Genomic DNA, 23,054 nt, shown 5'->3' with positions numbered 1-23,054 from the left:
TTTTCGAAAACACTCACTTTCTCAGAGCGATCTTCCATCTGCTTCATTCACTATTCATGACTATAGTCCTGCGTCTCTTGCTACTTGGGAAGTAAATAACCTGACTATTTTCCTCTTTGTGTGTCCCCCCCAGGGGTGTAAAGTAACTTGTGTATGTCACATTTTCAGTACGTTCTACTTCTACATTTCAGAGACAAATAATGTACTTTTCCTCCACTACAATTATTTAGTGGCAACTTTCGGTACTAGTTACTTTGTAGACTTTGATTATTATCATTAACTAGAGAGGGAGAGAAATTAACCACCCCATCATACGTTTCAGCTATTTGAAGCTACAAGCCTACAATGCGTCGCAATGTGACGCATTGTAGATCTGCTATTTTCATTTGAAATCTTGAAAAGGGACACTCTGCATAATGAGTATTCTCTACTTTTGGTACTTTAAGTACATTTTGATACCAATACTTTTGTACTTTTACTCAAGTACATTTTGAATGCCAGACTTTTACTTTTAACTGAGTATATCTATATTGCAGTATTGACACTTTTACTTGTGAAAATGTGAGTACTTTTTGGTAAATAACCTGATTATTTTCCTCTTCGTCCCCCCCCCTCAAACCCCCCCCCCCCCCCCCCCCCCCCCCCCCGCACTTCACTTCACTCCTGTCCTTTTCTCCTAAATCTTCCCCTCCTTGTTTATGTTGTCTCCACATCCCTCTTGTTGTTCTCTCCCGGGCTCCTTCCTCCTCCGTAGGGACGTCCGTGATCCAGCTGACGGCCACGGACGCCGATGACCCCACGTACGGTAACAGCGCGCGCGTCGTCTACAGCATCCTGGAGGGACAGCCGTACTTCTCAGTGGACGCCAAGACCGGTACGATTACCACCTGACCATAAGCTGTAACACTCCCAAAACTCTTAACCCATTCAGGATGGGAACCCCTTTTGGTGGTTTAAGCATCATGTTATACTTTAGCTATTGGAAAAAATAGCAGATTTACAAGCTCATTTACGAGCTTGTAGATCTGCTATTTTTGAAAAATTGTGAAAATGTGGCGCAAATCTTTGAATATAATTCCAGATGCTCAAACAGTGAGCCTTCATTGTCTGGTGTGTGCTGTTTGCAGTGCACGGATTGCAAGAAGCTCTCTCTCTCTCTCTCTCTCTCTCTCTCTCTCTCTCTCTGACACATGACCCTAATCTGTATCACCAGGATCCAGTTACTGACCCTCTATTCAACTCCTTTGTGCACTCACTTTCTCTTTTCGTTATGTCACCCTCTCACCCTTTTTCATTTTCATACTCTCTCTCTCTTTCACTCAGTCACTCACTCACTCACTCACTCACTCACTCACTCACTCACTCACTACCTCACTCACTCACTCACTCACTCACTCACTCACTCACTCACTCACTCACTCCAAATCAATTCAAGGAGCTTTATTGGCATGAGAAAACATACTTTACTTTTACAATTTACATTACCAATGCAAAGGTGGAAAAAAACAATCAAATCAAAAACAATGTGTCTACAAATAAATGTTGAATATGAATAGGAGTGAAATAAAAGTGTAAATAGGGCTGTGTTATGTTAAACTATAGCCTATAAAAATAAAAATAAAACCTGTGCATTTCCTGTCAGAAATAGTTATAGGCCTACATCCATATAGGAGAGGTTAGTTTGGTATAAACTTTTGAAAGTTGACTGCAGTATTTCGATGTTTTGCATTCGCTTGGTATAAAACCTTTGCGACAGATGGCAGCAATTCATTCAAATGTACATTGTGATTGAATTTAAGTTAGTCCCTCTGTTTATATGAACAGTATTTCTATGTACCGAGGTCATTTAGTGTAAGTAAACAGTGCAGTACCAATACGTTTGTACTTTTACTCAAGTACATGTTGAATTCTGGACTTTTACTTGTAATGGAGTATTTCTACATTGCAGTATTGATACTTTTACTAAGTAAAACAATGGAGTACTTTTTCCACCACTCCCTCTCTGACCACCATGCAGGTGGTGTGTCCCTGGCGGACATGGGCTTTGTAGTCCTTAAGGTCTCTCTCTCTCCCTCAGGTCTGGTGCGTGTCAAGGACTGTCTAAAGAGGACGAGACGCGAAGACCGTACGGACGACGCCATGTTGCTCCATGGTGCTCCATGGAAGGAAAGAAACATGTGCAGTTGAGACCAGGAAGTTGTACATGCACAAATTTGGGCATGTACAACTTCCGCCCGTACGGTCTTCGCGTCTCGTCCTCTTTAGACAGTCCTTGGTGCGTGTGTCCCTGGCGGACATGGGATTTGTAGTCCTTAAGGTCTCTCTCTTTCTCCCTCAGGTCTAGTGCGTGTGTCCCTGGCAGACATGGGATTTGTAGTCCTTAAGGTCTCTCTCTCTCTCCCTCAGGTCTAGTGTGTGTGTCCATGGCGGACATGGGATTTGTAGTCCTTAAGGTCTCTCTCTTTCTCCCTCAGGTCTAGTGCGTGTGTCCCTGGCAGACATGGGATTTGTAGTCCTTAAGGTCTCTCTCTTTCTCCCTCAGGTCTAGTGCGTGTGTCCCTGGCGGACATGGACCGGGAGACCAAGGAGAACTACACGGTGGTGATCCAGGCCAAGGACATGGGAGGTCAGCTGGGTGGCCTGGCGGGCAACACCGTGGTCAACATCACCCTGAGCGACATCAACGACAACCCGCCCATGTTTGACCAGAGTAAGAGTCCCACGGCGACCGCACGTGTCCCATTCAGCATTATTACATTGAGACCCGAGACCAGATTCTAGAAATGTCTTCTGAAAAACCTGTTTCTATATCAGTGGTTCTTAAACTTATTTCATGACAAGGACCCCCAAAATTATATGTAATTGGCCGCCGACCCCCATCTGAAAATATGTTGTTCCAGGGACCCCCGCCCCCAGAAGCAGATGAGTAAAACAAAAAGCGTTCGCTGCGAAAGAATATATATATATTCAAAGATTTGCACACATGTTCACGATTTTTCAGAAATAGCACATCTACAAGCTTGTAGCTCAGTTTGTAGATTTCAATAGCTAAAGTATAAAATAATGGTTATTGTGGTTTAACACTAAACTGACACAGATGCGTTCCAGGTCTCAATAGGTTTATACAGCGTTTTGTTCCATTGACTCCCATGGCTTGCGTATACACTTCACATTTTAGCCCACTAAAACTGTGAAAGCACGAGTGTCATACTCATGTTATACTTTGCCTAGTCAAAAGCAGATATACATGCTCATTTTAAGTCAAATATTTGCTTCTGGGGGGGTCCCTGCAACAAGATATTTTTGAAATGGGAGTCGACGGCCAAATACATAATAATAGTTTCCTTAATTGACGTGAAAACGTTTTGAGAACCATTGACATAACAACAGTTTTTCAGAAAACTGTTAGGATTTAGAACTACAGCATTTGTAGAATCAGCCACATGCAGGGCTCATGTTGTTGTTCCCTGGTGCCCATTATTGGTCCCCAATACACCGGAAATGCTTTATTTATTTTTTATTTTAAAATGTGTGCCATTTGGTTGATTCCAATGCCTGAAGGAGGAACACTTAACTTGAATTTGAACTTGAAACATTGCGCTGTTAGGGAACATTACGTCTTGAGCTACAAAGGACCGCATCTCCCTTAACTAACCCCCCCCCCCCCCCCCCAAGTCCCACCCACCCCTCTCTCTCTCTCTGTCTCACTCTCTCTGTCTCTGACTGTACAAGTCATTAGGCTCTTTTAAGGCCACCAGTCAACCAACCATTTACCCCCCAGGGCCTCAGCCTCCTCCTCCTCTCAAGCCTGCATTCCTCCCCTCCTCCTCGCCTCCTCGTCTGTCCCCTCGTTGGCCTGCCATTCGGCCCATGCTGTCTCTTGTGATTGCCCCCGATTCTGGCTCCTCTCATTACGGCCTCCCCTGGAGGTGACGGGTCATTTAGCTGTCCACCACCATCCCAGTCTGGCCCTTCTCACTGGTGGCTTTGAAACCCTTCTTAAGAAGGAAGCCATAATAACCAGTAACCACCCGTTCCCAAATGACTAACCCCCCCCCCCCCCCCCCCCCCCCCCCCCCTCATGCTATTCCCCCCCAATTAGTGCACATTTAAGTCCCATTACTTTGATGGGACTTGAGCGCCATTATGACGAGGTTCACGGACTCCGTGTGGACGAGCACAATGCATATGATCGCTTCACATCAGTGCTGGTCAGGAGAGAAGGAAATGGGCTCTATGCACACACACGCCATTTTGGAGAGAACTTGGGCCCCGTCCCTGCTTCCTTCACAGGTGTTACCGCTGATTCTGATGAAGGTTCTGTTCCATTCTGGTCAAACAGAGTCCAGGGTGCTGATATTGTGCGTGTTGTGCTCACTGGAAACACTCTGCTACTCAATGTGTCCTTGAAATGGCCCCGTACGGGTGTGTTCTATTTGTACACTGCTATACAGGTCCATTTGGTTCCATTTGTACACTCTCAGAGTTATGGGGGTCCTTACAATTATAAGGTTTGAGAACCACTGAGAACCAAGAGCCTTAATTAGTATCGATCATCAGTGACACCTTTTTATGTCTATGGACAGTAGAAAGAGTTATTCTGTGTGCATATCATTGGGCGGCCATGTTTTGTTGGCCCCTGTAGGGATGAAAGGGGAGTAACATTGCAGATGAAATGCAACGCCTACTTTTGTAGTGTGTGTGTGGTAGCCGGTAGGCGTGCGTTTTGAAAAGGTTAGGACGACTTTAACCACTTAAACATTAGTTACACAGTGTAATTAACTTGACTGGTGTCCCCCTAGGGCTCTCTATTAGGTACTTATTATTATTAGTGCTAATAACCAACCGGTACCGGTATTGAAATTTGGACATACTCCAGTAAAGTAAAAAACCACACCAGCGCCACTTTTGCCCCTACTGCTACTCATAGTCACATAGCCACACACATAGTCACATTAACACGGACATTGCTGTTACTTGGAGTGGTTGCACCACTCAAAAAAAAACTCTAAATGTACTTACGGTAGTTACTTTCCACCACTGAGCATGAATGATGATATACTGTCTGCTGGTGGACCGCTCAGCTGTGTAAAACACAAGCGAAGGGGTCTGGCGCCCTCTTGTGGACAAATGAAACAAGTTGTTTAATTTGTCACTCACAGCCTTGGATGGATATTAATTGTTCCCATCCCACTCATTTTCACATTTTGAGAACATTTTGAGAAGAGTGTTTTTCAACCCTTTTCATTTCAAGGTCCATTATTTATTTGGCATTTTGCCCACAATTCCATGCTGCATTAATGTGGTGCCATTAGGAGAGATAACAGGCAGACCTTGATCAACATAGCAATTCTACTACATTCTGTAATGTCTCTAATGACAATAGCCGATCTACAAGCTTTGTTAAGCCCTTTTTAATCTTTTGAAATCATAATCATAATAATCTATCTATAAAGTCTCTGTCTGTCTTTGTGTAATCCACTGTAACTCGAGAACCGTTCGGTCGCCCCACAGACTTCAAATTCGACACACGCGTTCCACTCCACCGCAGGGAGTGCAGTGGCCGGTGTTGAGTCGGTCCGACCCACGGTTGTCCAGGACCGCCCCAAAAAGGCCTCTGCCCAGGCTCTGGACAGAGCTGGCCTGTTCTGAAATCATTCTGACGTCGGCATATACTCCATATTTGGACATGCCTGACAAAGAACTCCATATATGGGCATAAAAGGGACACATTTTTATGGGTCATGCAATATCCCCCCATGTTTTGGGTGGCACAGGCCTACTTGGAACAATGCAAGTTGGAAATGCATGCCCCACCCAGACATAATATCTGGGTGGGGCATGCATTTCCAACTTGCATTGTCCATAGACTCACTTGGCTGCCACACGACATCATGCCTGCAAGCCCAGAGATTGAAGGGGCTAGCGCCCCTCAAAAAGTACAAAGATCAGGTCAGAAACAGCTCTCTTTCTCTCTCTTCCTCTCCCTCCCTCTCAGGGCTGTATCAGATGAGCGTCCATGAGTCTTCCCCCGTGGGCTCGGTGGTGGGTCGTATCTGGGCCAGGGACAGGGACATTGGCCTCAACGCCGAGATGACGTACACGATCATCGACGGGGACGGCAGGGACACCTTCGACATAAGCACCGACCCCACCAACCTGTTTGGCATCATCACCATCAAGAAGGTATAGACGCCAAAATAAGCTCAAAGTTGAGAACCGATTTTTCATGAAATAAATACATTTGAGCTTGCAGATCAGCTATTCTTGATACTTTTGTGTGATGCGGCTGTAGTATGATCAAGTAGGACATTCATTTAGGGGAAGAAAAGTTTGAATATGGAGACAGTGACAAATCCGACATTTTTCAGAAATTCTATACATTCCCTCGGGACTCAAACTAGTGAAAGTAGCAGATCTCCAAGCTCACAATGCGTCTCTTCACGCCACGTTGTGAGCTTGTAGATCGACTATTTTCACTACTTCTTAAATATTTGTACTAATTTATGGAATGTTTCCTTTTATTTCTTCATGAAATTACTGAGAAAAAAAACATTGAGTTATTATTTCATGAAAAGTTTAGCTTTTTTTGGAATGTTTTTGAAAATAATTACAAACAAATGTAGGAAACAAAAAATAAAGGGACCCATAAAAATGTGTCCAGACCCACTGTTTGGGGGTTGCTATAACGCATGTCGCATGTATCTGTCTCCCCCCCCCCCACACACACACACACACACACACACACACACACACGCACACACACACCAGCCTCTGGACTTTGAGAAGAAGCTCAGCTACACGCTGAAGGTGGAGGGCGCCAACACGGTGCACGTGGACCCGGCGCTGCCGCGGCAGCACCGCACCGGGCCGTTCAAGGACGTCACCATCGTGCACGTGAGCGTGGAGGACGTTGACGAGCCGCCCGTCTTCGCCTCGCCTGCCTACCACGTGGAGGTGCCGGAGAGCGCCGAGATCGGCACAGTGGTCCAGACCATCTCGGCCCGCGACCCGGACGCCGCCAACAACACTGTGAGGTACACGGACAAAACAGATAGACAAAACATGGAAGAAGAGAAAAACGAGCACTCTCAGTCTAAAGTGCAGTTTGCCGGGGTGTACAGCTCACAAAGAATCACTGTAATAGAGAGATAGGCAGCACTCCGAAAGTCCATTTAAGGTACAGTACAGTACATTTATTGCATTGTGCAGCACGGACAGACAAAACACTTCCTCAGCGTGTATCAGTATCAGTTACACGCTGAGGAAGGCTTGACGCCGAAACACGTCCTTTTTTTGTCTGTCCGTGCTGCACAATGCAATAAATGTACCTTGAATGGACTTCGGTGGGCTGCCTATCTCTCTGTTACACGGACAAAACAAACACTGCTACTCCTAATAGCCGCTGTACACAAAGTGTATACCTCTTAGGGTTTCAGCTGAGTGTAATATGGAGCAGTGGACGTGTTCTCAAACCTTTCCATGTCAAGGACCCTCTCAAAGGGCTATATCTTGTGCCACCCCTTACCCCTTATCCCTAAACGTATTTGACACTTTTTTTTTACTATTTTGAAATAATATTTTAAAATAGTTCAAATACCCGATCTACAAGCTCACAACGTGTCGATGTAGATTGGCTAGTTGAACTATCTTAAAATGTTTTTCAAAATACAAAAAAATGGCAAATAAGGTTAGGGATAAGGCGTAAGGGGTGGCACAAGATAAGGCCCAAAATGTATATATTTGGTTGTGGACCCCCATCTGAAAATATTTGGTTATTTATTTGGTTTCCTCCGCCATCGGTGTGTGAATGTTTTGAATAGGAAACATATAAATGGATAAAGTGGTTGAAATGATTGTGATGCTTTTGCTGGGGTCCCCCAGGCCCAGACCCCATTTTGAGAACCACTGATACAGGCGAGACGCACTGACAGTGACAGGGTACGTTGCCTGAAGCCAGAATCAAACTCTGCAACCTTTCCATTACAGAAGGTTCTCTGCAGCTATAGTCCACCCACAGCTGGCTATCTGTGTCTGGCACTCGAGCTGAAAATATGAGCACTGCCCTGTGCCTTAAGCGGACATTTAACTTTAAATCCATTTCCCAATGATAAGGGCTGACACAAAGTATCTAAAGTTTAACATACTTCAGGTTTGTTGTATTGCTCAAGGACGTGCTTGAAACTGAACCGGCGACTGAAAGACACCTAAACACGTCGAGAACCACTTGCTCTACGACACCAAGAAGTCAGAAAAAGTGCTACAAAAATGCATCAACAAACACTGTTGCACATTAATGCAGCACCACTCAAGGGTAACTTTAGCTACACATATCACTATCAATCACTATAGCTAATAGGACTTCAGTTTAGTCATTTAATACCCCCCAATATATAACCCTTAGACACAGTTAATCAGTCAACTCCAGTACACACAGTATATGGTGCGTGTGCTCATGTGTGTTGTGTAAAATCAACAGTGTTCTAACCTAAACACACTCAAATGAATTCAACAGCATATGAGTGAACTAACATTTCACATTTGATGAGCTATGGCACAAACAAGTCTCAGATCTATTCTACTCTAAAATCGCTGGAAATATTTTACACCATGATCATTTGTGGCACAGCAGTGGTGAAAGTTGTTATTCAAGATTCAATAGCCTTACAATTTCAATGAGACATTGATTGAAACTCGATTTGATCTGAGCTCAGCAGACAAAACAGCACACCACAAATACACAAAAGTATGAATATAATCTAAAAACATCCTCCGACAAAATCAATAAAGCGTGTGACTGTTGCAATAAAAACACAACCCTGTTAGGGCACACAGGTTAACCGCTTAGGGTTCAAAATTAGTAAAACTAAAATAGATTTAACACGAGTCTCTTCTGTGGGTCTCTGGCATAAACCATTTCCAGATGGGGGGATCCTTGCTCAAATACAATCATGTTTGGGCTCCTTGGCACAAACAAGTTTGAGAACTACGGATTTAGAAGGCGTTCGGCCTCAGGTCTTAATGGGTTAAATGCTGTTCTGTTAGCTGAAAAGGTTTTTCACTTTGTTTTTGTTTTTGCTCCTACTGTGAGCAGGTACGCTATCGATAAGTACAGCGACCCCGGGAAGTACTTCTATATTGACATCACTTCCGGGTCGCTGATGACGGTGAAGTCACTGGACCGAGAGGACACACCCTGGCACAACATCACTGTCCTGGCTATGGAGATGAGTGAGTAACGCACTGCACGCACGCACGCACGCATGCACGCACGCACGCACGCACGCACGCACGCACGCATGCATGCACTCACGCACGCACGCACGCACGCACACACGCACACGCACACAAGAACGCACACGAAAACATGTGTGCTCACACTGTCTCTGTGTGTGTGCGTGTGTGTGTGTTCCGTCACAGTTAACCCTGTGCAGACGTCGAGTGTGTTGGTTGCTGTGAAGGTGAAGGACGTGAATGACAACCCTCCATCGCTGACTCACTACTTTGAGGCGTATCTGTGCGAGAACGCCAAAGCAGGACAGGTACTATTACACACACCACACACGTCCACCATATCACACTTTATCTATCTTATATATCCATATCCTGATATAGTATAGGACTTTTAACCTCAAACAAATTGCAACAGAAACTCTTTCAACTTTTTTTGTTTCATAAATATGTTCTAAGTCCTAAGAAGTAGGGGAACATATTGAAAAATGCTAAAATAGGTGAAGGCCTAAATGGGAACTACTCAAGTAAAGTACAAATACCTCAAGTACTGGAGTAAATGTACTTAGTTACTTTCCACCACTGTACACCCAACTAACTGTGTGTCCTATATCGACATGCCCAGCTGATCCAGACAGTGACGGCAGTGGACCCAGACGAGCCGTCAGGAGGCCACCGCTTCTACTACAGCCTGGCCCCGGAGGCCGCCAACAACCCCAACTTCACCCTCAGAGACAACCAAGGTAAGGAGGCCGCCAACAACCCCAACTTTACCCTCAGAGACAACCAAGGTAAGGCTGCCAACAACCCCAACTTCACCCTCAGAGACAACCAAGGTAAGGCTGCCAACAACCCCAACTTCACCCTGAGGAACAACCAAGGTAAGGCTGCCAACAACCCCAACTTCACCCTGAGGGACAACCAAGGTAAGGCTGCCAACAACCCCAACTTCACCCTGAGGGACAACCAAGGTAAGGCTGCCAACAACCCCAACTTCACCCTGAGGGACAACCAAGGTAAGGCTGCCAACAACCCCAACTTTACCCTGAGGGACAACCAAGGTAAGGCTGCCAACAACCCCAACTTCACCCTGAGGGACAACCAAGGTAAGGCTGCCAACAACCCCAACTTCACCCTGAGGGACAACCAAGGTAAGGCTGCCAACAACCCCAACTTCACCCTGAGGGACAACCAAGGTAAGGCTGCCAACAACCCCAACTTTACCCTGAGGGACAACCAAGGTAAGGCTGCCAACAACCCCAACTTCACCCTGAGGGACAACCAAGGTAAGGCTGCCAACAACCCCAACTTCACCCTGAGGGACAACCAAGGTAAAGCTGCCAACAACCCCAACTTCACCCTGAGGGACAACCAAGGTAAGGAGGCTGCCAACAACCCCAACTTCACCCTGAGGGACAACCAAGGTAAGGCTGCCAACAACCCCAACTTCACCCTGAGGGACAACCAAGGTAAGGCTGCCAACAACCCCAACTTCACCCTGAGGGACAACCAAGGTAAGGCTGCCAACAACCCCAACTTCACCCTGAGGGACAACCAAGGTAAGGCTGCCAACAACCCCAACTTCACCCTGAGGGACAACCAAGGTAAGGCTGCCAACAACCCCAACTTTACCCTGAGGGACAACCAAGGTAAGGCTGCCAACAACCCCAACTTCACCCTGAGGGACAACCAAGGTAAGGCTGCCAACAACCCCAACTTCACCCTGAGGGACAACCAAGGTAAAGCTGGCAACAACCCCAACTTCACCCTGAGGGACAACCAAGGTAAGGAGGCTGCCAACAACCCCAACTTCACCCTGAGGGACAACCAAGGTAAGGCTGCCAACAACCCCAACTTCACCCTGAGGGACAACCAAGGTAAAGCTGCCAACAACCCCAACTTCACCCTGAGGGACAACCAAGGTAAGGAGGCCGCGAACAACCCCGACTTCACCCTGGGGGACAACCAAGGTAAGGAGGCTGCCAATAACCCCAACTTCACCCTCAGAGACAACCAAGGTACAACCATGAATTGTTATTGAATTCCAACCAATAGTCCTACCTTCCCTGTCAATATGACCTGGTTGGATCTGAATGACACATTTTGGTTGCAACCTTGATCAATGTGCAGGATCCATTTACGGCTTCTTTGTATTTGTATAGAGAGAGGGGGAAAAGTATGCAGAAGCTTTCTTTTATTTATTTTTTTAATAGCTCCTCTCTTTGCCTCTCTCTTTTCATGCACAGGATACATTGACTACCTCATAACAATGCAAAGTTAATGATTGAATTACTGTTTAGGTACATTATGAGCTCTAATAATGCCATTTGACTAGTCTGTTGAGGTGGGTGTTGATAATGAAATTGACACGTGACCTGACAATTTGCTGGAAAAACTGTGAAACAATGAAAAGCAGTCCCCCCAGTAGTAATACTATTACTGGGAGGCTTGGTGCAAATAGAGGACAGTACAGAATGGGATGAAAGACTTAAAGTAGGAGGAACCAGGGATATTTATTTAAGCCAAAATACAGCGATGTGAGCACAGCAGCTGCTGCTGAAGCAATGCTTCATGGTTAAACTTCCGTTAGAGGTTCAGTAAATGTTTAATTTTTAGCATACTTCAAGGTTTTTTTTGTTTGTTTGTTTTTGTTATTTTTAGACCTCCTCTAGGATACTATGAGGTTGTTTTCCAGATAGCAGAACATTCTGCTCAAGTTATTTTCCCCGGCAATCCAGGACTTCACACAGGACAATTCTCAGCACTATTATTATTATTAAATACCTAAAACACTAAAACTAATAAAAACTAAGCTAAAACTAAGGGGGAAAAAGGTTGACTAAACTAGCAAACCCGCTTTAAAAACGAATCAAAAGTCAACCGAAATTGAAAACATAAAGTAAAAAAGAAAGAAAGAACAACCATTTATTTATGCTTTGGCTATTCAATAATAACAGATATCTATAGATATATACAGATATATCATAGAGCTTATAGATCTGCTATTTTTGAAAAATTGTAAACATTTGTGCAAATCTTTGAATATAGTGTGTGTGTGTGTGTGTGTGTGTGTGTGTGTGTGTGTGTGTGTGTGTGTGTGTGTGTGTGTGTGTGTGTGTGTGTGTGTGTGTGTGTGTGTGTGTGTGTGTGTATTTTCATTATCAACAGTCAAATGGCATTAATAGAGCTCCTAATGCACCTAAACAGTAATTAAATCATTAACTTTGCATTGTTATGAGGTAGTCAATGTATCCTGTGCATGAAAAGAGAGAGGCAAAGAGAGGAGCTATAATAAAAGAAAGCTTCTGCATACTTTTCCCCTCTCTCTATAAAAATACAAAGAAGCCGTAAATGGATCCTGCACATTGATCAAGGCAGCAACCAAAATGTGTCATTCAGATCCAACCAGGTCATATTGACAGGGAAGGTAGGACTATTGGTTGGAATTCAATAACAATTCATGGTTGTACCTTGGTTGTCTCTGAGGGTGAAGTTGGGGTTTTAACACTTTTAACTCAAATCTTTGCTTCTGGGGGGGTCCCTGGAACAAAATATTTTGAGATGGGCGGTCGGTGGCCAAACACATATTGGGGGTCCTTGACATGAAAAGATTTGAGCACCGCTGATATAGCAACATACATACCGTCGGTTTTTCAGAAAACTGTTATGACATTTCTTTGGTAGAATTTGCCTCAGGTCTAAATAGCCTTAAACTCTGAATCAAAACTCAATTGAAAACATAGTCAACATGGTGGGGGAAACAAACACTGTGTGAACTGAGTGGTCCAACTACTATACTTTTATTGTACAGTTGTATTGTTAGTTATACTTGTATTGTTATAGTTATAGTGCTCAGTGTGAATGGTCCCCCAGCGGCAGCGATATTGCAGCTGTTCATACCCCCAAACAGACAGACAGGGATAAAGGGACACACGCGGCCAGTCATTGGAGCGGTGTGCAAGAAAGTGCAAAACTATATATTTACAAAAAAATATGTCCTCCTCCTCCATCCAGACAACACGGCGTGGATCCTGACGCGCCGGGGTGGCTGGGCCGGGCGGGAGCAGACGCTCTTCTACCTGCCCATATTCATCTCGGACGGCGAGGAGCCGGTGCAGACCAGCACCAGCACGCTGACGGTGCGCGTGTGCAGCTGCGACGGCGAGGGCAACGTCCTGTCCTGCAACGCCGAGGCCTACAGCCTCCCCGCCAGCCTGAGCCGCGGGGCGCTCATCGCCATCCTGGCCTGCATCTTCGTGCTGCTGGGTGAGTGAGCGCAGCAGTGTTGATTTCGTCGACTAAAACTAAGACGAAAATTGTTCGTCGACTACCTTTTTTCACTGACGAGCTTGTGAGCTTGTAGATCGGCTATTTTCAGCAAGAGTAAAAACTGTCTTTGCGACGGCACCAAGAACCGCCAAAACACATTTTAGACTAAATCAACTGTAGATTTAGTCGACTAAAACTAAGATATTCCAGGTGACTAAAATGTGACTCAAACTAAATGAAAACTATTCAAGAGACTATGACTAAAACTAAAATAAGAATTTGCTGCCAAAACAACACTGGAGTGCAGCTTTGTCTGCCGCTGAATTATTGCAGTGGTGATTTTTGGTAGACGACATTTTTATTTTGTTTTTTTTGTCGTAGTCTATTGGAAAAAATAAAAAATAATAATATAATAATAAAACAGTGTGACAGTAGCCTCGGAAACCCAGACGTTTTTATTTCCAGGGAGAAAAAAAAAGTCTGGGGCCGAGTCCACTTCAATTCGGGATAGAGTAGCGCAAACGTCGCTCACTCTCTGCTGATTTCTGATCGTCTGCACCTGTGTTATATTGACACACACACGCACACATGTACACCTTAGAGTATATATATGAATAGAGACGGCAGTCACGGCACCAGATTTCTCCTCTCATCCACTTGCATTAAGTTGCTCAAAAGCGCATGAGGCGATTTCACTCCTCCTTCCGGTTAGGAACAGAGTGCATTCTGGGAAGAATTGGGCCAAACCGTGAACGCGCTGTGCCGTTGACTATCATTGCACGCGTTCACGTATGAAACAGCGTTCACGTGTCATCATGAACGTGCGCAATGATCAGACAACGGACCAGAATTGGCCCAGCGCTGCAATACCAAATTCGGCCACTATGTCCATTTCGCCTCAGGGTTTCTTCCGTCCTGCCGTCTCTATTCATATATACTCTAAGATGTACACACACACACTCCTCTCTCTCTCTCTCTGTCGCTCTAATTAATTAGTCTCATGTCCAGCAGCTGCGCAGTTTCTCCCGGTGGATCCTGCCTATGCCATAAAAAGCATAGGTGAGTTCCAGTCTAGTGTGACAGTGAAAGACTCTCATTCCACTCTGTCTCGTTGTGTCCCCCCGTCCCCCCCACACACACACACAGTGCTGATCCTGCTGATGCTCTCGCTGCGGCGACACCGCAAGAAGCATCCCTACCTGTGCGACGAGGAGGAGAACGTGCACGAGAACATTGTGCGCTACGACGATGAGGGCGGCGGCGAGGAGGACACGGAGGCCTTCGACATCGCCGCCATGTGGAACCCCGGGCACCACGAGGGACCATACCACCCCCAACCGCCGCTGGGCAAGATGAGGCAGGACATGCTGCCGGAGATCCAGAGCCTGTCGCGCTACGTGCCACAGGCGTGCATCCTAGGAGGAGGTAGGGTCACGGAACCACGTAAAAGTTACACTTTACGATTATTGTGGGCAAAAAAATACGATATAGTCAAAATGTGCTTAAAACTTAAAATGGCACTTTTGCTTACCACCTTTGTATACCACAATGCGATTGTGAGGTTGTACATTTGCTATTTTCAAAAGATTTTTAAGTAAGAGATGTGATTACTTTTTCCCACCACCGACGATAAACGGTAACGACTTATCGTCCCATGCGTTCCCAGGTGGAGGAGGAGGCGGCGGCGGCGGGGGGGACAGCAGCAACGTGTGCGGCTACGTCGCGGCCAAGCTCCTGGAGGCGGACGGTGATGCGTGCGCACCGCCCTACGACTCGCTGCAGACGTACGCGTACGAGGGCGAGGGCTCGGTGGCCGAGTCGCTCAGCTCGCTGCAGTCGTCGGGAGGCGAGTCCAACGGCGGCGACCACGACTACGACTACCTCAACGAGTGGGGGCCGCGCTTCCGCAAGCTGGCCGAGATGTACGGCGCGCTGGACACAAACGCTGGCCCCCTGTGGTAGTCGAGGCCCCGAGGAGGTACTTAAACCCATTAAGACCTGCAAGGACCAGATTCTACAAAATGTCTTCTAAATCATGACAGTGTTCTGAAAAACCTATGATTCTATGTTAGTGGTGCTCAAACGTTTTCATGTCAAGGACCCACAGAATGAGTTGTATTTTGCCGCCAGCCACCCCATCTTAAAATATGTTATACCAGGGACCCCCCCACCCACCCCAGAAGCAAAGATTTGAGTAAAAATGTTCACTGTGAAAGAATATATTCATGGTTTTTCAAAACTAGCAAATCTACAAGCTCGTAGCGCTTGTAGATCTGCTATTTTTCAACAGCTAAAGTATAAAATAATGTTTAAAGTGGTTAAAGGCTAAGGTGACACCGATGCGTCCTCAGGTCTAAATGGGTTAATGCTTACTTTTGTTTTTTCTTTCTTTTGTTTTTTTTTAATCTCAGATTGATGGCAAAGACTGACGACAAAAGATTGACGACAAAAAAAACGCAGCGATGGATGAGAGGCGATATAGGGAAACGTGAGACGGACTTGCGAGCGTTGCTTGTAAAAGCATCCCTGGAGAATAAGACTCATATGCCTTAATACATTTATACTTTACCTCTATAACTAAAATTAGAAATGAAAAACACCTTGAATATTTTATTTATCTTAGAAATAGTCAATTGTTCACTCAATAGGGACCACTCCTGGTGCAAATTGATGTCATATGCCCATGTGTGGTGGGGGGAGGGGGGGGGGTGTATTTCTGTGGATTTTTTTAAAATAAAAACAAAATATTCAAAAATAAATAAATATACAAATGTTTAAATTTTTAATTATAGTTATAGAGAGCATAGTATAATGTATAATTAAGGCATATAAGTCTTATTAGCCAGGGATCCTTTAATGAGGAAAAAAAAGCCGCTTCAGCGGGTATGCTTAGTCTCATGACTCCCGTCGGCTGTATAGCATTTGTGATTCCGCCCTGCCTTGAATGCTGGTGATGTTGCCAATGGAGACGGACTGGAGCGAAGGCACTTCAGAAAGAGAGCCGAACATGGAAGCTTCGCGGAGGCCTTAAAAGGAACGGCGGCTTCAAAAGCACACCGCAATTCCTCTGCCTGACTGCACCGACAGGCAAAAAAATAAGTCTTTAGTCCAAAGCGTTTCAGGTTCCAGTATACATCCCCAGGATGTAGAGGAAACAGGGGCACTCGGTGAAGCCTTACCTACTACAGTCATGCAGGAGATAAACTCTGAACGCCGACTGTGTAAATCAGCATTCACATTTTTTTGTTTTTTGTAGATTTGTATTGTTTGTTTTTCTTTTCTCTTTCTCTTGGCCCAAACAACTGTCAACGAATAACTGAAAAATGAATAGTGAAGTCATTTCTTTGCTATATTTCGTCTTTGCCCCCATGTGTGCCGGTCTTAATTTATTTATTGCCCCTTTTTTAATGGCTGTATTTATATTTCTTATAACTTATTTGGGTATACATCAAACCAACACTGTACTTATTGTCACCTTTACGGTGTTGAGATGGAAGTATGATATGATGATGAAAAAGTTCAAATGTAACATGTTGGGTTTGCCTTTAGTTTTGATATGTCTCCCCCCCCCTCTGTTTCTCAACCATTGGGTTATTTCATACATTGACGTCATGGTCAATAAAGAAAATAATGGCCAGTGAAAAGACAGTTGAGAATAACCGACTGATGTCACTCTCAGGAGATGACAGTGTAATCCTATGTGGGTTTTGAAGGTTCATAATGTTTGTTGTATATATTTTTTTACATTCTTTTATTTCCTTTCTGCTATTTGTATTGTATTGTTTGCATCCGCAAAATCCATAAAGCAGACACTGTATACTTTCAGGACTTAGATGGGTTGAATTACACCCCTGAATTTCAGCCCAGAGGAAGAACAAAGGGACATATTACACTGCGACGCACAGTGTTGACAAGAAAGACCCATAACAACGTCTACATATCTATCAACAGTACGCTTGTTGTTCCTGGATGAGCACACGTCACAGCCCGCCAACGCACGCGGATGCTTCGGATACTCTTGTCGTTTCAGGAAGGAGTCCCCATTTGTCTTTGTTTGCCTTTGTCTGTCTGTTTTACATACTGTATGTGACCTCTCTGCAGCACCACACACATGTGGCTTAAATACTCCCATTTACTACAGACTCCTACAGAGACATTGATAATCTGCTTCAAGTGCCAAATGTAAAAAGAAAAACTACAAAACATCACAAAAAAAAGAAGAGAGAAAGGGAGAGAGAGAGACATTGAAATGCAGGGAGGCCGGAAGTTAATTTTGATAAATAAGACTGGGAGGAATCCTCCTTGAAATCCATGTGGTCAGCCATGCTACATTTAGTGGTATGTGAATGTAGATAATGATTTTGTTGTATACTTTGTAATAAAAAGGGAAAAGAAGAACAAGTGGTTTGATTTTTAACATTAAATACATGATATCTCCATTATGTTGAACAACGGGATGAAACGTCAGTGCTTTGTGGTGGCAGTCAATCCAAAATAAGTGCTGAACTGAACATTACGTGTTCCCCTGAAGCAGACTTTCCACCGCAGAGGACATTTTATTGGGTAGGCCCTAAAATTATGATGCCCTTGATCACAGGGAATTTTGGGTACTTCTGGTTCCGGTTTGTGGTTTCCTGCCTGATGACTATGACTACAACATGACGTAAATTACTATCCGCTCCCGACCGGATTATAAAACCCAAAATGGTATGCCTCCCAGCCAGGCTATGACAGCAGTGTAAACCCTTCCGAAGATAGAATATCCATCATATGCTAAATTGTCCTCTAATGTGTTTGTGGAGATGATTCATTCTTTGGTCTCTCAATGCCCCTAACACATTACTATACAGCTACTACTATACAGCTACTACCAGCTACTATACAGCTACTACTATACAGAATTTATATTGACAAAGTCAAATCAAATTAACATTTATTAACAATTAAAGTACATGTATAGGCCTATCACTGGATACAATTATGATGATCAACAGAAAGGCTCTTTTGGCAACGCCACCCAGGGTATGGTGACGGTCACTGATGAGATGACGCGGAGGAGAGAGGGCCCACAGCGAGACCGAGAAGAGTCTCTATGGGACCCAAACTAGTTAAAGTAACTGATCTTCAAGTTCACAACATGTTGCAATGTGGTGTGAGCTTTTAGATTTGCTTTTCTTTTATTCTTTTTTCATGGAATTCCTTAAAAAAAATACTATAAATGTATTTATAACTTGGAAACAAGATAGACGGAAAACCAGTGGTGAAAAGTAACATTTACTTAACTCTTTCTCTGCCATCTACGATTATCATTATCATAGCCCTAGGCTATAGGGTACTAAAGGTGCTAACTACATACATGTTCGTAGACAACCGTATACTCCATATATGAATGCGGCGACCGTAAATTTACCTCCTAAGGATCTAAGGTCTATGATTTGACAGTGAATGGATGGCCAACATACTGGGAGCTTCGGGAGTACGCCACACGACAACATCAATTTACAATTTACAATTTAGGCATTTAGCAGACGCTCTTAATCCAGAGCGATTTACATTAAGCAAGAACAAAAAGCATGGGAATACATCACATATGTAAAATGCATTTATCGCGAAACATGCGTAAGCTAAGAACGTAACTAGAACATATCTATATAATGACACTATACATATAAACTATAACTAGAACATATCTATATAATGACACTATACAAATAAACTATACATATATGCTATACTATGCTGTACATATATACTATGAAGTGCTATGACTACATACAATGCACTTATTGTGCTGTCTACATGACATGCTATAAGTCTGTTTCAAATGCTATATAAGTCTAAGAAGTGCTGTCTAAGGGGGTAGGGTAAGTGCTATGGGCCATGATGGAGTCTGAAAAGGTGGGTTTTCAGACATCAATTCTCTGTGGGCCAAGGCTGCATTATGTGGGCGTCCCTTGTTGTCATGCCTCCAAAGTTACGTTCGAGAGTGCTTGCATCATTGCATGAAGGACACTTTGGTGTGGTTGAAATGAAAAGTTTTAGATTCTGCATCACATTTCACAACTGTTTGTTATGGTGCCTTCATTTCTGTTTGAATGCTAAAATAAAAAAAGTATTCCCTGGCACATTCGGTTGATTGATCGACTTAAAAATTAGAATGGTGGAATTGTTATTTGGATCAAGAATACTTTTCAATAATAGTTAGTGTTGGCACTGCTGTTATCTTGACAGTGCATTGCTTGTGAATGTGATTACATTATCACAGGCAGACCGTTGCTGGATGAAAGTGTGCTGAACAAGTCAACAATGGATAAACTGTCTATCACTGTTTGAGTCGTTCTTATTCTGTCTATGTAAGTGGACAAACATAACACAACTCAAAGCTAATTATAGGCTACCATCCATCCTAAAGGGAGAGCGGAAAAAAGAAAAGAAAAAACAACAACACACAACACTTCACTGTATCAAATGGAATTTTAGATGCTTTTTAAACGTTAATTTACTGTAAATGCAACAGAGGTTTCGAGGCACGTTATTCCAAAGTGACAATGATCTATAAATGAATTATCTCTTTAGAAAATTATATTTTGGGCGAGGTAACACAAGCTGCCCATTACTGGAACCTCTAGTGTCATGATTACGCACAGTATTACTAAAACAATCTGTGAATTCATGAAAACAGGAGCTTTACTACTCATGACTGTTTTGAACAACACAAGAGTATTATGTTTTGCATAATGTATTGTTTCTATTGTTTGTTTCTCTATATAGGAAAAAAAGGGGACCGTATTGTAGGTAGGCTATATGCTTTTGTCTATAAAATGCCCTAGCCGTACTAAATTACTACCCCTGCTGAATACAAATCCTGAAATAAATAATATTCTTTAGAACGGGGTCCCGACAGCCTTTGCTGCGTGTCACTCCCCATCTCCCCCCCCCCCCCCCCCCCCATGTCCTGTCAGCCTACTGTCCTGTCAATAATAAAGGTATAAAAGAAAGTGAAAGAAGACTCAACTACTGCCACAAGAGCGCAGGAATTTAGAAGCAAAGGCTGCTGAATGAGATGAAACATGTTGGTGAAGCAACATTTTTCCGCTCTGAATGAGAATGGGGCCCCGACTTGAGAGTCAGTTGCTCATTTATTTTTAAACAGAAGAGCAGGAATCGCTTATCAAATATGATTGGTGGTTCATGTGCGCATGCCAGAAACAGTCTAATATCAATATCATGTGGAGTAAACAGGATGGGGGCCGCCACATTAGCTCTTGAAACCTATACCCATGATCCTTATGGCCCTGTTCAAACCTACATTATGTAGCATGTGAAAGCATGAACAATTGTGATAAATAATTGGTCAACATAATCAGTAGGCTATAGGCCTACCAGCCAGCCAGCCCTAACTTTCTGCTTTTATTCAGCCTAAACAGACTAAGCATGCCCTCTAGTGGTCAAACAGAACAGGTACAATCTGGCCATTTTTTAATACTGGTCAAGTTTAAGTTTCAGTACTTTTACTTGTAGGTCTACCACTGCAGTGTACCACTACTACTATACTACTACATCAATAATAGAAAAAAGTGCCCCCATTCTGTGTTTTCTAGAACTGGAGGTCTGAAAAAAATCATTCACATTGTGAAGTACATGTATCTTGATGATGTGTGCGTCCTGTCTATGCTCAGTCTATGCTCAGCCGCACATTGGTATACGCGTTCCAATTCCAGCCATTAGGAGCAATCAGAGCCTTAGATATACACGGCTCTGGGAGAAATGTTTGGAAATTGGAACTATAGCCCGTTTTGCGGCGAGATCAAAGCGTGTCGCTACTACCTACTCTACACTCTGGTCCTCTCCTTCTTTACAACCGAGTGGACACGATTTGATCTCGCCGCAAAGCGGGTGCCTTGCTATGAGCTATAGTTCCAAACATTGGAACTATCCCATTGAGATTACATTAGCACGTCCGCATTCCATTGTTACAACGCTAGTGTCGCCACTCTCTTACTATAATACTCTGCTTTACAACATCCTCGGACTTTTTGATTGGTGCATATGTGTTCGTCTGGTTTCGTCTTCCGTCCAGAAACTACAGCCCGTGTTAAAAAACGGCTGCAGACAGTGATAGACTATTAGCATCATCATGGTCACGCACTAGAATAAGTATATACTCCTACCGTCTGAGACGAACTGCAGGACAAGTTGTTGTTGCTGAAACCCCGTTTCTCTTTGCTGCTAAACGGATAGTGATACTGAACCTTCGTCATTTTTGAAAGGTAAGCTTTTCTAGACCAATAAAGCATGCAGCGGCACTGACTAGCTAAATAACATTGTGGCTAAGCATAGCTACAGGTAGCCCACATTTTGACGACCGTTATTGCAAATATTATATCTAGCTAGATATATTATCTAGCTATGCTTGATATTGTGGCATATTGTAATGCACGGTAATGAGTGGCAATAGCCAGGAGTAGCAATAATAATATCATAATAATAATAATAATAATAGCCTAATCATAATAAAATATACAGTACTGCAACAATGCTAATATGCTATTAATAAATACCTCATAGGTTTTAGGCTGTCCAAGTCAAATTACATATTAATTACATACAATGTGCTTGTTGTTTCTTTGATTTTCAAATTATTGTTTGCCAACAAAAAATTGCTCCGTTTGGACATTTCAAAGTTCACAATGAAAATGAAATTCAAGTCCTGTTATAATAAAATAATAATAATTAAGTAGAATACAATAGATTATCAAACCGGTGACAATTTTCTTCCATCCACACAGCCATGTCCTTCCATCAGGATCGCGGGGGCCCCAGAGGTGGGGTGCCCCCAGGCCAGCACGGCTCTCCCCAGAACTACCGACCGTGCAACCTTCGACCGCCCCCTCCCCAGCCGCCCGCTCCCCCGTACCATTATGACCCTCAGGCCCATCCCGGCGGCGGTGGCTACCACGGAAACAGTGGCTACAACATGGCCCCTCACTCCGACTTCATGTCGTACCCCCCTCCGGTGTCCTCCCAGGCTCCCGGCCCGCTCGGCCAGTGCCCACTGCGGCCGCCCTTCCCCAAGCCCCCTGTCGGACGACAGCAGGGTTTTCCGGAACCACCGCCCAACTTCCCGCCGCCTCCTCCTCCGACCAGCTCGGCGGGCGGCTCCTCCACGTCTGGGTCTCAGCAGGCGTCCCAGCAGGCTCAGGGCGGCTACCAGTCGTACATGATGCCCCCTCCGCCCATGCCGCACCACCCGCCCATGCCTCCGTCGATGCCCCCTCAGTCCATGGGCTACCACCACCCGCCATATGGCGGCATGAACTACCCGCATCCTCCTCACCCGCCGCCCTTCCCTCCGCCTGGCTTCAGCCCCGGTGGCTACACTCAGAGCCCTGGCTCGTTTAAGCCTGACCACAGCTTCAGGCACGGGGGCCAGCATGGGGGCCAGCATGGGGGACAGCATGGGGGACAGGGAGGCCACGGGGGCCAGGGGGGGCAGCAGTACAAGTACGAAAAGCCCCCGGAGAACAGGTAGGGCTCTCACGATTACAAATTTA

At 44.5% G+C, this 23,054-nt stretch overlaps 2 protein-coding genes across 4 annotated transcripts in view; both read left to right on the top strand.

Moving 5' to 3' along the window:
* Positions 1-17,824, top strand: part of LOC306913113 (cadherin-20-like) — a 106,210-nt gene extending 88,386 nt beyond the window's left edge. The window contains exons 4-14 of one of the 2 annotated variants that reach the window (XR_013788486.1): positions 755-874; positions 2,543-2,710; positions 5,999-6,186; positions 6,772-7,037; positions 9,095-9,231; positions 9,421-9,542; positions 9,857-9,974; positions 13,246-13,497; positions 14,647-14,925; positions 15,167-15,567; positions 15,912-15,930. Coding sequence is in view for 1 of the 2 variants with exons in the window: in XM_079489650.1 (XP_079345776.1) it covers positions 755-874; positions 2,543-2,710; positions 5,999-6,186; positions 6,772-7,037; positions 9,095-9,231; positions 9,421-9,542; positions 9,857-9,974; positions 13,246-13,497; positions 14,647-14,925; positions 15,167-15,462 (1,946 nt within the window). In the remaining variant the exon portion in view is untranslated. Of the gene's footprint in view, positions 1-754; positions 875-2,542; positions 2,711-5,998; positions 6,187-6,771; positions 7,038-9,094; positions 9,232-9,420; positions 9,543-9,856; positions 9,975-13,245; positions 13,498-14,646; positions 14,926-15,166; positions 15,568-15,911 lie in introns of both variants that reach the window. The other variant, XM_079489650.1, reaches the window with a different exon arrangement.
* A 3,740-nt stretch (positions 17,825-21,564) lies between these two features.
* The window catches only part of drosha (drosha ribonuclease III), a 141,343-nt gene continuing 139,853 nt past the window's right edge, over positions 21,565-23,054 (top strand). For both annotated transcript variants that reach the window (XR_013788485.1, XM_079489646.1), the window contains exons 1-2: positions 21,565-21,770; positions 22,290-23,028. Coding sequence is in view for 1 of the 2 variants with exons in the window: in XM_079489646.1 (XP_079345772.1) it covers positions 22,292-23,028 (737 nt within the window). In the remaining variant the exon portion in view is untranslated. The remainder of the gene's footprint in view (positions 21,771-22,289; positions 23,029-23,054) is intronic.

The sequence above is a fragment of the Electrona antarctica genome (genome assembly GCF_951216825.1).
Source record: "Electrona antarctica genome assembly, chromosome: 20".
Classification (NCBI taxonomy): Eukaryota; Metazoa; Chordata; class Actinopteri; order Myctophiformes; family Myctophidae; genus Electrona; species Electrona antarctica.
Note: the sequence above shows the minus strand (reverse complement) of the source record. Positions and strands in the feature narration are given on the sequence as shown.